Source organism: Acinonyx jubatus, chromosome C1 (genome assembly GCF_027475565.1).
Source record: "Acinonyx jubatus isolate Ajub_Pintada_27869175 chromosome C1, VMU_Ajub_asm_v1.0, whole genome shotgun sequence".
Lineage (NCBI taxonomy): Eukaryota > Metazoa > Chordata > Mammalia > Carnivora > Felidae > Acinonyx > Acinonyx jubatus.
The window spans coordinates 34378405-34392855 of record NC_069381.1 but is presented as its reverse complement, the minus strand read 5'-3'; the positions used below and the strand labels follow the sequence as shown (position 1 = coordinate 34392855).

The 14451-nt window shown below is 47.7% G+C and overlaps 1 protein-coding gene across 8 annotated transcripts in view; it reads left to right on the top strand.

Annotated features, from left to right (window-relative positions):
• ERI3 (ERI1 exoribonuclease family member 3) overlaps positions 1-14451 on the top strand; it is a 127612-nt gene that overhangs the window by 33674 nt on the left and 79487 nt on the right. For all 8 annotated transcript variants that reach the window (XR_003420219.2, XM_027059388.2, XM_027059392.2 and 5 more), the window contains 2 exons: positions 6203-6262; positions 10528-10619. Coding sequence is in view for 7 of the 8 variants with exons in the window: in XM_027059388.2 (XP_026915189.1) it covers positions 6203-6262; positions 10528-10619 (152 nt within the window). In the remaining variant the exon portion in view is untranslated. The remainder of the gene's footprint in view (positions 1-6202; positions 6263-10527; positions 10620-14451) is intronic.

Sequence of the window (14451 nt, the reverse complement as noted above, 5' to 3'; positions counted from 1 at the left end):
TAAATTATTTTAGTGTTTCTTTTATTTTTGAGAGAGAGAGAGAGAGAGCAAGCAAAGAGGGGCAGAGAGAGAGGGAGACACAGTATCCAAAGCAGGCTCCAGGCTCTGAGCTGGTAGCACAGAGCGCAACACGGGGCTCAAACTCACGAACTATGAGATCATGTCCTGAGCCAAAGTGGGTGCTTAACTGACTGAGCCACGCAGGCGCCCCTTGGGATTCAGCTTCTTTTCAGTTCCATTTCCGTTGGGGCTGTTTGACAAGATGTGAAGATTTCAGCTTCTTGGAGGGAGAGGTTGTATTCAGGCTGTCTTAGCTTTCTGGTGATGCTTTTCTGTCCTTGAGCAAAGAGGTCCTGTGTGAAGTGTTGGTTTAGTGGGAAGCAAAACTGTATCATCAAGGAAAGAGAAGGGCAGTCCAAGTGGGGTATGAGGACAGCCTGGACAAGGCTGAAATATTCTTATCCTTATCCTTACCCTGTGCTGGGGTTATACTCCACCACCTTGCCAGCAGGTTAGTATTTGCCCCATTTTACAGATTGTGAAACTGGGACTAACTGAGATCTTGATGCTTGATGCAGCTCAGAAGAGCTGCTAGGAGCAGAGAGGAGGTACCCCTGAAGGATTCTCATTCTCGGCCTGTATGGAGAAGCCTTCTGTGGCTGCTTTCCTCTGTGATGTGTTGTGTTATAAACTCTGTGGTAGCCACAGGCTGTGGTGGAATCATGGGCCAAGTATGTATGGCAGCAGAAGGTAACGGGAAAACATGAGTGTTCCTGGAATCTTTTTAAGAATTTGGGGGCTGGGGTATATTCGAGACTTTGTGCCTTCTTTTAGAGATCTACTTGCTAAGTATGAGTGAAACATGAGGAAAGGAGTTCTTAAGTGATCCCAAAACAATCGTCTTGGTGTGGAGAATGCTGGGAAAGGGCCTGCCTGCCACTGGGGGGAAGGCCGCGTGGGCTCTGAGGCTGACTCAGCCCAGATACAAAGTCTGAGGGTCGCTCCTGGGCTTGATGCCAGTGTTTGCCGCCCAACCCAGGTGGGCCTTTTGGTGCAGGTATCCATCTGCCAAGGTGTCTAGTCTCTCATGCCTTTTGTTGTTTCCAGTAATGATGTTGAGATTCTTACTCCCTCTGGGATCATACCCGCCCCCGCAACCCTTGCCCTTGGGAATTACCTGTACCACCAGGGGGCGCTAATCTGTTCTTTTTGCCCCTTTCAGAAAAAATCAAATTTTAATGATGGCAAAAATCCCATTCCATATGGGAAGGGAAGACTTTCCTAAAACAAGCCAGTTACCTGAACCTCCACTAGCCTGAAAGTGCAGTGTCCTCTTGTCCTTCTCTTCCTCCTCTCTGTGTGCAGATTGCCCCTTGGGGGCTTCAGCTGCAGCTAGGCTGCCTGGTGCAGTGGGGCAGGCCCAAATTTGAGAAAGGTTGTTGGCTGTTTAGGGATGGAACAGCACTGCGGAAGCTCATCTCTGGGCAGGAGTGGATGCTTGAGAGTAATGGGAAAAGGGATCTTTTGGAATCAGGACTGCTACTGCTTCTTTGGGGAGGTATGGGAGGAGGGATTGTGAGATTGTGATGGGAGATATTTTTCTTTTTTGTAGAAAGTTTCACCCCAAGACACAAATACGTAATTTGGAGGGCAGGAAGCACGGTGGGTTGGGACCGTTGTTCTGAAGCCTTATCTGAAAGTGAAGATATGGCTGTGCTGTGGCAACAAGTGTGCCATTTCACCTCAGGCCTCCAGAGCCCCCAATTCTCCCTGACCTGGTCCCTGCCTTTTTGTCCAGCCTCACATCTCCCTGCTTCACACCCCCTCACTTCCCTCACCCAAGGTTACTCCCTCACAGTGTGCCTCTGCACATGATGCTCCTCCTGCCTGTATGCTGCTCCCACTCTCCACCCACCCCCCTTCTTGTCCTCTAGGACTTTGCTCAGGGTCACCTTCTCTGGGGAGCCTCCCCTGAGCCCCTGGCTGATCCCACTACACAAAGCGCTGATCAGATGCATTAAACTGTATATACTTATCTGTCTCCCCACTAGACTGTGAGTTCCTTGAGGGCAAGAACCAGATCTGATCCATCTCCGTCCCATCATTAGGGCCTGGTGCCAAGTAAACACTTGACACATGTTCCTTAAATGAATGAATATTATTAAAGAGCTATTCAGCCACACCTTTCTCCCTGCCACCCCTGACCCCAAGTAACTGTACTGCTGACTCTCTTTTGAGTAAGTGAAGTCTTCTTTGGAAAACCTCAGATCATCCAAATGTTGCTCTGTCTCTATACCAGATGGAGTTGTAATGTAGAGAGAGGCATGGACAAAGGATGGGAGCCATCGTTGTGGGGCCTAATCCAGCATGGCAGTAGCTGCCTTTGGGGTAGAGATAGAGATCATCATAATCAGAGGGAATTTTTTCCTTAGTAAGTGTGAGGAACAACTCAAAACCTGTGGATTGTGCCTCAGCAGTTCCTCTAGTAGGATTTTCTCTTGTGCACAAGAAGTTCTTAAGAACCCTGGTCTGTGTGCATGTGTGTGTGCGTGCATGCATGCCTGTGACACGTGAGTACACATATGAGCACATGCTTGTGTGGGGGGAGAGACAGGCTCGGCAGGAAGAGGCATTCTGCCTTGAGTGGGTCTGTAGCCCACATATAGACACTCTTACTGCTCTGTGTAATGGACATGTTATTAGCCTGCTTGAGATTCTTTCTTAGTACCCGTTGATAGTCTGCCTGGAGACTTATTTCTGATAGAGACAGGATGAGACATGTTTCATTCCTACCCAAGCCCTTTCCCTACCACCTCTAAAATCTGCTCCAGCTCATCAGATCTCTGCCTCTAGCAGCTGGGCTGCTGCACAGTCCCTGACCATGTGTTGTCTTTTTTGTTGTTGTTGTCATTGTCTTGAAAAAAAAAAAAAAAAAAAAAACTAGAAAAAATACCCATTTTGCTAAATGCCAGTAAAGGGTTTTGTCTTGCACCTGTACTTATAAAGGCTGAGATTTATTGGTCTCTTTGTCTGAGGAGAAAGAGTGGGTCTGATTATCAGATTGCACACCAGAGACAAGTGCTTATGTAATCAACAAACTGTCTTGGTGTCAGAATACGATTGTGTTGGAGATAAACTGTGAAAGGAGAAAGGCTGGATGCTGACATTCTATTGGCACTGAGTGGCCTGGGCTGCTTCCTGTAGTTGCCAGTGTTTATGATGAAGCCAGCTTGTTCCTGGACAAAGCCCTTGTGTGGGTAGGGGATCTCAGCAACCAGTCATGTTATCAGTCAGGGTCAAAAGCCCTCGCCTTGTGGTTTCCGAGTCTGGAGAAGCGGGAGTTAATCTGTAATCCCTCGGTGAAAGGAGCCACAGAGCACACATTAATTCTTCCTCTCACCTCTCCAGCTTTAAGTGGTTAAGGTCTCTGAGCTCTGTTTAGCCTGTGAGCCCTGGTTCTCAGCTTAATAATACTTGGCTTTGCTCTAGTACCTTTCATTGTGAGGATGTGAAAGCTTTTTACAAATATATATTAACCCAAGTGAGATTGGGTTTAAACTGCAGCAGGAAGGATTTAAGTTATGCCTAAGGTAGAACTTTCCAATATTTATTTTTATTAAATTGGCTCTTTCCCTCATGGCTTCTCGTGTAGGTCTTAGAGATGTCTTATAGGTTGTCAGGTGCATGGACTAATGTTCCTAATTCTACAGTCTCTTCATCTAGTGCCTTGGTAGAGCTAATAAGATGTAGTCCATCCTTGGAAGCATTAATACAGAGGAGTGAGGCCTCCTCCTGGAAGGATGCCTCTAGCTGAACCAATAGCTCAAGCCTCTGTGTCTCTGGGGGTGAGTTCATGCCCTTTAGGAATTCAGCTGTAAGCCATGTCTTGCTGAACCACAAGTGCTCTAGAAACACGTAGAGAGGGAGCTGAGCTCACTAGGCCCCCCTCAGGCTGATGATTCTAGGACTACTGACCACTGGATAGGAGTGTGAGAAAGCCCCAGGACCCTGGAGCCCTACCCACTACCACCAGGGTTGAAGAGGCGGGCCTAGCCTATAGAAGGAGATCCTGGAGAGCAGTGCCCTGGTTTTCCTTTATAGTATAGTGATTTTCTCTCTCCGCATTAGTGATTTTCCTGGGCCTAGAGCAGGTGCTTGTAGAGTACATAGATGCTGACCTAAGTCCCATTTTCCAAGGAGGGAGGGCTCTTGGCAAGGGTACCCATTGGTTTCTTCTGCGAGTCCTTCTGGAAGCCCTTCAGTATTCACCTCATCTGAGTGACCCTTGGTAGGAGTCAGAAGTCGTAGACCTAACCTTGTCCCAGAAGACTCAGACTAGACATGAGACTGGCACACAGACCCCAGAGCTTTCCAAGAAGTAAGAGTGGCTGTAGGTTTTCCAGGATAGTCCTGACCCTAAGTCCCAGCTCCAAGCTTGAGGACGTGACTTGGCTCTGGAAGAACCAAGCAGGAGAGAAGCTGGACCAGAAAGAAGAGCAGTGGATGCATGGGTGCTAGTCAGTCATCTGGATGTTGGACCTGGAGTTGGCAACAAGCCTACTCTGGGCTCTGGCCCCTGTGTGCCTGAGGCAAAACACAGGGCAACTGCCTGCTGAATGTGTGGCTCTGGCTGCTGGCTGGACTGGGAAGAGGAGGGGCTGCCAAGAAGAACACAGATTCCATGAGGGCAGGGTTTTCATGTTTTTCCTCATGGCTGGATTCCTAGTTCTTAGAATGGAGTCTGGCACATGGTAGGCTGTCCATGAATAGCTGTTGACTAAATAAATGGAGGAGTCTTGGCACTCTAAGATGAAAGCTGCTGACCCAGAGCTCTTCCTCACCCTAACCCTCCACTCCCACCCCTCAGCAGACCAACTCTTCTTCTCTTTGGCTCAGGCCCTCCCTCTGCTGGGCAGTTCTTTGGTCTCCCAAGCAAGGAAAGGGTGTGGAGGTGCCAGCCGGGTGGGCATGCTGTGGGTTAAAGCCTTGTGAAACAACAGTGTAGTTAATCTTTCTAATTTATTTTCCTTTTAGACCATGGGAAGTCTGTAGGCAGCAGCTGTTACCCAATTAAAATACAGATTAATATAAAAACAGTTTCTGGAATATAAAATAGAGTGGCTGTGTCCTTACACTTCCTTAAAATACCACCTAATAATGACTTGATGAACTACAGAAACCCACCTAGAGGAACTCAGCGTTCTTAAAATGAAAATTTCTTCCCTAAAAGGTGTGTATTACCATTCCATGTAAGTCGCTACGAGAAAATAACCTTCCCTCTTAGAGCCAGCGGTTCCTGTGATTTGGGTATTTGATATTCATTAAATGTAATTATAGTTTAATTGGAGTTTAATCCCCCCCCCAACACTTACAAAAAAAAAAAAAAAGAAGTTCCCAAGCAAGCCTGAGATGCTGCTCTCTGTGGAAGTAGCCAGGGGCACATTGGGCATGGTGATTTCCTGCTGGATCCAAGTCTATGGCTAGGGGCCTCCTGCCTCAGATCCCCGAGGCAGTCTGTCCTAGTCTGTGTCCGAGGGATATTTTCACTTCCAAACAATGCAAAGCAACAAGCTTGTTTGAAGCTAGGCCTGACCTGGGTGTAGCATAGGCCCGTGAGTCAGAAATTCTCTAGAGCGGATTCATACATTAGGCCTTTTCATCTGCATTAAGTTAAAGGTGTCTATTTCTTACTTGCCTAGTTGTTGTTGAGGGCCCAGGTATTTAGGGTGAAGGGTAGATGCCTGTGGGGCTCCCCTGGCTCTTCACTGATGTTACAGGGGGAAATGCTGGACATCAGAACCCAAGTATGGCTGTCCTGTGCAAGTATTCTCCAAGTTCTCTGGGAACTTCTGTGAAGCTTGGAGGTGAATTGACTTTAGATTGTAATTTGTAGGGAGTTATTGAGCCTATTGAATACAAAAGATACATAAAATCAGGTTTTTTTCAAAGTAAAAGCTGAAATAGGTATGAAACACACCCTGTGGTCAGTATGTAGGTGTGTATCCCCCTCTCAGGGCAGGGGGAATTCACCTTGTATCCTGGGACTTTATTCCCAAGGCTTCTGTCAGATTCTGAGCCTAAAGCAGTGCACACCAGAATCTTTTACAGTAGAAGGAGAAAAACAGAAAGAAAAGGATCCAGTCCAGTTTTGAAACCCTGTGCCCTCCGGTTCCACCTATTGGCTATTTCTCTTTCCTTTCAGCTCACCGGGATTATTCAAGCTATGGTGGATGGTCAGCCAAGCCTGCAGCAAGTACTGGAGGTAGGTTGAATGACCTTTAATTCCTGACCTCTGACCCTTTCCTGCTGCCTTTCTCTCCCTCCCCTCCTGAGAATGTAGCCGTGTAATTTGACTATGATTATGGCTTGATTAGAATAACATTTGCTGTCACATCAGTGACATGCTGTTGAGAGTATTGAACCATTGATCTGTCATCTCCAGCTGTTCCCATCAGGGTTACTGGCAAGATGTCCGAGTGCTGCCCTGAGATCCTCACAGGGCTCCCCACCCCCTCCTGGTCCCTGGCCCTCTGCTGGGCGGCATTGGCAGCCTGTGCTGGGCGGGTCAGGGAGTGGGGGGGGGGGCTGAGCTGTGGCACTGCAGGACTAGCCCTGGGGACTGGAGGTGTTTTTGTTTAGCTTTAGTGTAGGCTTCCTGTGGCATGTGAGCACTTCATTAACTCACCCAGAACTCCCCATCGATGGCTTTTGTTTGCTGTCAGCTCCTCCAGGAGGTGCGGCTGGGCCCGCCTGCCCCACTGCAGCTTGCCGCTGGATGCGTTGTGACTGTCAGGGGTGCAGAGGCTGCACTGGGTAATGATTCCTAATCAGAATAATTACAACAATTGCCTATGTGAGGGAAATCAAATTAAAGGCTTTAGAACCCTTGGCAGAGACCACACTTCTAGGATGTTCTCCTCGGGGAGCTGGAAAAGGTTAAGATGCTGCTTCTTGTGCTCCAGCCTGAGGGAATAAAGAAGGGCTATGCTTGGCCTCAGCTAGTCTCCCACCCCTTCTGGCCTGGGGGTTTTCACCAAGGGAGAAGGTCCCCCTCCCGCTCCCTCCTCTCTAGAGGGAGGGGAGAAGAGAAAAAGCCTGTGGATCTCATTTGGTGCTTTATTTATCTTTAAGACCAATAAACCCAAAGCTTAGCCCCTATCAAAGCACAAGAGAAAGCAGAGTGTTGGGGGGATAGCAGGGCACATCTGCATTGGAGGTAGGCAGCCTAGAGGAAGTTGGATGGTGGCAGGGAGAGGGAGGAAGATCTCTTTATTTAGCCAAGAGATTCTGCCCCATGGGAAAGAGAAATGCAGACTGAATTTCCTGGGGCTCCTCAGGATGGAGTCAGATTTAGGCTCACCTAGTGGCAGGTGTGCTCTCTGTTCCTGGGAGTGTATAAGCCTAGGCTCTGTGACTGGTCAAGCTCTGGGTAGGGTCAGCATTAGGGTACCTGCAATACATTGGGAGAAGATAAGATGAGCTCTGAGGTGTCCCCCAGCCCCACTGACCCTCTTTTTTTCAGGAGAGATTAACTCCTATGATTGAGGGGGCCCCTTAGCATGGATTGCACCCTGTAAGACTGGATTCAAGGAGAAAAAGGGGACCCATCCTTTCCTATGCCCCAGCCAGGGCCTAGCATGTGACGGAGGCCAGAGAGCAGGCAGCTTTTTTTCTTGGAATGTCTCTGGCCAGGATCCTAAAAGGAAGATGCCTGCTGTAGGCCAGCACCAAACTAGGGCTGTTGAAATTACGGGATTTTTTTTCTTCAGTGGTGCTGGTTGCCAGGGACCTGTGGTCTTCAGGAGGCTTCCTCCTGCTAACCCCAGGCCAGCCTGGAGCAGGGTGCTCAGAGGATTCTGAGTCTCACCCAGGAAGCTACTTCAGCACACTGTGTGGGTAAAGAGGGAAGATTCCGGGCATCAGCCTGAATAGGGAGTCTCTGGCAAGGAGACTAGAATAGGCTCTGCTTTGTCCCATTAGCCCTGAGTTGGTCATACAGCTAAAAAGCTAACTTCTTGTCCTAACCAAGTCCCTGAGCAGGTGGCCAGCTAGATGTTTGCCTGACTAATTTGGTCCAAGTAGGACTCAAGCTAGACCTTCTGTAGCTGGGAGGGCTAGCCCAGCTGATTGGGGGTTTTCTCAGTGGTTCCTCTAGCTCTTTATCCATTCAAGCATAGGGGGAAGGAAAAGGGCAGACTTTATTCCAAATGTAGTATCTCTTCCCTGGACAGGCTCACAGTGGAATGTTTTCACTAAATATCTATCACATGAGTGAATGGCCTACGTCCTAAGCTTCTGAAGGACCCCCTGTGAGTATTAAGTGCTTCTCATGGGGAAGGCTTGGTCTTGCTGAGCATCGGCTCCTGACAGTCCTGTCTTGCTCTTATCTAAGAGCACTGTGCAGGAGTTGGGGCATTGGAGAGCCCCCCTGGAAGATGGGGCACTTCCCTTGGGATTTAAGGCCAGTGAGCTGGAGCAAGGTTAGCTGACATAGGGAGCTCCAGGTTTGCCTTACCTCTTCTGTAAAGTCTTGGGAAAGGGTATACAAGTGTGCATGTTCATCTGTGCAAGTGGGCCATAGTGGCTGGGGAGACAAGCCATTCAGCAGTGGAAGGTCCAGAATGTAGCTTGCTGCAGAGACTCTTGGCCCGAGAGGGATTCTCTGGTGTACAGACTGTGAAGAGGGTCAGCACAGTCTGGCTCAGGGAGCAGCTCTGACCTCCTGGGAGTGGGACTGCTCTAGCCATGGAACCACATAGGATCCTTGGCCCTACTCAAAGACTGTGTCAGTGTGGACCAGGCCTCCAGGATCTCTGAGATGTCTGGGGAGCCAGCCTATACCTGCTAGAAGTCATCTTACTTCAAGATTTCCATGGACTCTCCATTACTTGCTGGAGTCTTCACAGTCTGGTTTAACCTAGCCCCCAGCCTCATTTCCTGTCCCTTCTTTCTACACACTGTAGACATTGGTCACACTATTCCCTACTCATATTTCAGTAAATCAGTAGGTATCTTGTGAGAAGGTACTGCAGTAGATTAGGGATTAAGACTGTGAATAAGACAAATAAGAGTCCCTGCCTTCATGGTGCTTATAGTCTGGTGGGGAGGGCAGACATTAAGCACATAATTGCTTCTCAAATACAAAATGATTGTGCGTGTGCCTTTGCCTCTGCCTGTAGCATCTTTTCCTGTGTTCCATCCTGTCAAGCAAACCCAACCACAGAATCCCAAGTTCAGTTGTCTTCTTTGTGAAGCCTTCCTTTCTGACTCTTTACCCTGTAAAAGATAGAGCTAGCCACTTCGTCCTCTTGGTCCTATAGCATTCTGTTCACTTCTCCATGGTTGCATCTATTATATTGTATTATGATGATCTGCCTTTCTTGCCTTCTCAGCCTACTGTCTATTTTGTGGTAGGCACTTAATACCTTATTACATTTAATTCTCAAAACAACCCTGTAAGGTTAGTCATCTGCCTCGTTTTATAGATGAAGGAAACTGAAGTTCAGAGAGATTAAATGACTTTTAAATGACTTCCCATCAGTGACACAGCCAGGATATGGAAGAGTCAGGGTTAGAACCCAGATGTGTCTGACTTTCAATCCTATGTTTCTAGCTTCTTTGCCTTTAAAAACTAATCCTTCTGCCTGAGTGGAGCAATGGTGATCTGCTATACTCTCACCCCATGCCTGGGATCTTCTGAAAAATAGGCAATATTTCATGAATTCTTTATGATAATTCTCTCATTATATACTGATTTTAATGTTTGTACTTGCAATGTGAGTGCAAATAATAAAACTGATCAAAGGGATGAAGGGAAAGAAATACTTATAGCATGTTTAGGAACAGTTTTTATCTCTGTCTAGGAATTGAGCTCAGCCTTCAATAGAGTCCACCGAATTTGAATTTGAATCCTCAACCAGGAGAGGAGAAACATGAAGTCTGGGGCCAGTTTATGAGCTTTTAGTAACTAAAGCAGGCAATGCAATCCCAGAGATCAAGAAGGGGTTCCAGCCCAGCAAGGGAGCTTTTTTTGCTAGACTCACGGTGAAGATTAACTTTACTTTCATTGGGGGGAATCACCAAATTCATAAATGTGGTTAATAAATGTTTGGTAGGAGGATGAAATGAGTGAGTGAATGAAGAAACCTGTGGATTGGAGTCCCTCCTTGAGGCCTCCTTCCAGCCTGTTCTCATGGCCCAGGGCAACCTGTGTCTGTGCTAGGCTCTGCTTTTGAGGACCAGCCTACTGGGATATGTCCTTATCCTGTCTGGGGCAGGCAGTGGGACAGTGGAGAGACTCCCTCCTCCCCTGACTCGGGCTTGTGGATCTTCCTGCAGGGATTGTCCTCCCTGTGCCCCCACAGCCCTGAGCCAAGGCTGAGAGCAGAGCCATGGCTGGATAAGATTACAGATTTTTCCTGCTCTGATTACAAGCAGCTTATCTGCGTTTCACTGTTGTGGCTCTTCACAGACTCAGGAAGAAAAAAAAGAGGGAAATCTCATCTGTTCTTGTTGTGTACTTTTCAGAGGGTCGATGAGTGGATGGCGAAGGAAGGCCTCTTAGATCCAAACGTCAAGTCAATTTTTGTCACCTGTGGAGACTGGGACTTGAAAGTCATGTGAGTACAAGAAGGACTACTTTGCTGTCAGGGCTTGGAATCTGTGGGGCCAGGTCTTCCTTTCACAGGCTTACACATCCAGGCCTACAGGGCAGCTGAGTTAGGGAGTGTCTGGATCTTGGGGGCTGCCAAGGGGGGAAGAGGGCTGGGAGCCCTGCCTTCTGCCTCTGGAACAAGGAATAGTAGACAAGTCAAGGACCCTACTGGGACTGCTGTTGTCGGGGCCTTCTGGCCTTTGCCAGGTCCCACTGCTCAGGACAGCCCTTCCAGTTGTGGGGTTACTTATTGTCCTGGAAGGAAGGAAGGAAGGAAGGAAGGAAGGAAGGAAGGAAGGAAGGAAGGAAGGAAAGGAGAGGAAGGGGTTAAAAGAAGATTCTTTTTCTTTTCTTTTTTTTTTTTTTTTGAGAGAGAGAGAGAGAGAGAGAGAATGAATCTTAAGCAGGCCTTAGGCCCAGCATGGAGCCCAATGTGGGGCTCAATCTCACAACCATGAGATCATGACCTGAGCTGAAATCAAGAATTAGGTGCTTAACTGACTGAGCCATCAAGGTTCCCCAGATCCTTTTTTTTTTTAAAACCAAATATATAGCATTTACTACTCCTAGTGCTTTAGAAATAGTAACTCATTAATAAACGCTGGTACTTTTATTCCTGTCTTATGGATAAGAAAATTAAGGCACAGAGTGGTTAAGTAACTTACCCAAGAACACACAGAGCCAGGATTCAAACCCAGGCAACCTGACTCCAGGGTCCTTTCTCTTAGCCATTATGCCATCCTACCCTTTTATCTGAAATACAAAGCCCTGATGATTCAACTGAGGGCCCAGTGGTGGAATGAGAGAGGGCTGCTATAGGGAGCTCCCCAAGTCCCCAGCCTCCTTGTCCCTCCTTTGTCCCCACTGCTTTTTCTCCTTTGTCTCTCGGTCCTGCCCTGGTTATAGAAGACAGAACTGGTTCCTTTGCCGGGTTGACACTTTTGCCTCTTGTCTATCCTTATGGATACCTGGCTTCAGACAGCCCCCAGGGAGCTAAAGCGGGGTGGAGGTGGTGGGGGCACTGTTTGCTGAGGATTGATAGAATCGATACCTCTGTGTTCTTTGTGACCAAAGGCAATAGCAAGCATTCTGGGTGTGTGTGTGTGTGTGTGTGTACGCGTGTGCACACAAGCTTCGTGCATAGGGTGGGGTATTGGTGGGGGGTGGGGAATAGTGGCTCTGGAGTAACATTTCCTACCAAATTAGGTATTATCCTCTTACCAAGCTCCTTCTTTATGCCTTTTGGATGCTAGGTATTGAGGTGAAGTTATGCATTCAGGTGGATGTCAAGACTGCTACAGGACACCAACTCCCTAAGTGAGACAGGAAGAGGAACAAGCCCAGATCACATATACACCCACACACCTCATCTCCATATCCTTTAGGTCATGTACGCACATTGACCACATACGTCTAGGTGTGTGCACATGACTCCCAGAGCTCCAGAGGATCTTTGTGCTCCCAGATGACACTCGTGTGTCAGGGAAATTATGGAGGCTGGATCTGGAAGCAGATATGAATCAGGGGAGGGTTCCATTGAGAAGGCGAGGAGGAGGAAGGCTGTTGTTCTTATTTATGGCATCTTGGAAAGCTCTGAGCACTTGAAGCAGAGAGGGATTTAGGTGGATTTCAGCAGCACAAGAGAAGCTATTTGGGGTGGCAAGGTTCAGGCTGATACCTAGCATCTGGGGCTCATGTAGCCTAGTCCAGAGGCCTAGTTTCTCCAGATAACCTCCCAGGACTCCCACTCTTCCAGTGGTTTTCACTCTTTGGTGTGCTCATATCCCAGGCACCCACCTTTCATTTCAGAATGTTCTGCATTAACTGTGAATGGCACGTGCATACATGTGTATATGAAAACTTCCCTGTGCATGCATGCAGGGACTATCTGGCCGGGCCTCCTAAGCTTGGAGTTGGTTTCTCCATAAGAAGAAGAGGGAATTTCAGAGGATGTTGTCTTCTTTGGCCCATTCTGGCCTGCAGCACCAGTTTAGCCCAGTGGGCCCAGGACAGATTTTGGTGTCTCAGGAGGCTGCTTTGAATCTTCACAAAAAATGATGTAATCAAGAAGAGGGATTGGGTCATTGAATCCAAACATACAGGAAAACAAACCAAATTTTAATGAGCATGTACCATATCTCATTCAGTCCTTCTAACTATCTTCCCTGGTAGAAGGTGGTATCTCCCTTTTATAGAGGCAAAACACAAAGTAGTATTTACAGCTGAGGCCCAAAATGGTAGAGATTCATAGCTACACAGAATTGAACTCTAAGGCCATGTTGCTTCTAAAAGAGATGGGTTGCGGAGACTTTGGTAGCTGGTTTGGGTTTGTATTGAAAAGGCCAGTGAAGCTCTGAAAAAGAATATGCAAGAGGGAAGCAGATGTCAGGTGGCAGGAGTTGGGGGGAGGAGAGCTTTGTGGCTGCCTTTTAGAAGCAGGACTCCGCATAACTGCTGGGAAGGCTCTTAATTAAATGTGTAACAAAATAAAAACAGCCAGAGAGGAAACCTAAGTAGTGCTGCGTGACAGTGCACAGCTTATCGGTGTTCCTGGAACCTCTCGTCAGATGGCTCTCATCAGAGCCATCACCTTTTTATGCGCCTGGTAAAGGCTGCTGATGAGCCTGACAAGGGTGGTGTTAAATTGACACCCGCAACTTGTTAGTATGTGGCTTACTTCTTATTTTGACATCCATTTTCAGACTTAACTAAGTCTAAGGAATTCAGAAAATATTTTCATTTCCCACTCTAGTTTTCTGGAGCCATGGCTCCTTCTCATTGCTGCCCTTCCCCTCTCTCCCAACACCCACCCCCAACCAGCTTCACATCACTTTTGTTGGAAAGGGCCTGATTAGTGAGGCACTGAGAAATGGGAACTGAAGTGGCAGCGGAAATCCCACTGGAGAAAAGAAATCTGCTCCCGTCCCGACAGAATCATTTTGTGTCCATCTTTTGTCAAAGCCAGATGAGTTGATACTCTGTGGGCTTTGATGCTGTAGTCACAGATCCTGCTGAGGTGGGTTTTAATTTAGTGGGCATGGATTTAATTTTCCTTCTCAACTTGTTTAAGAAATGACACTTGTTATGGCTTCGACCCTTGGTCAGCTTGCCTCCCCTACCTGACCTACCTTTCCTTTGCCTTACCTCATGGTTCTTGAAGCTCCTCATGGGGTTTAGTGTTCTTTCACCAATTTTCTGTCTTCTCTGCCTACCCAGGCAGGGAATGCCTCTGTAGGTTCCAGCTTTGACATGGCAGCAGAGATCCTGCTGGAGAAAAGCAATCTGCTTTATCTGCCATCTGAACTCCAAGCTTTCACATCCAGCTACTGATTCTGTTTCTCCACCTAGGTGCCCACAGTCCCCTTAAAGCTCAGGTGTCATCTTTCTCCCAACACCTAGTCCTCCAACTTGCTCTCAAGTTGTGACTGGAACCTCTACCTGGTATTTCTGTCAGAAACCCGAGACTCATCCTTGATTCCTTTTCTCTAGTCACAACCAATTAATTGCCAACTCTTGTTGATTCTTCTGGCCAGAGTCATTGCCTTCTTTCCATCCCTGCTACCACTGCCCTAGTTCAGGTCACCATATTCTTTTTGGAATACAAAGTGCTCTAGTCTTTCTGACCCCAGTTTTACTTCTTTTGTGCCATTCTCCTAATTGCAGCAAATTATGTCACACCTCTGCGCAATACCTTCAAGGCTTCCTCTTGCCCTTACGGCAAAGTCACACAGTTTATTGAGGCCTCAAGGCTCTTGCTTACTTCTCTAACCTCATCTCCCTGACCCCAGTCAGATGCT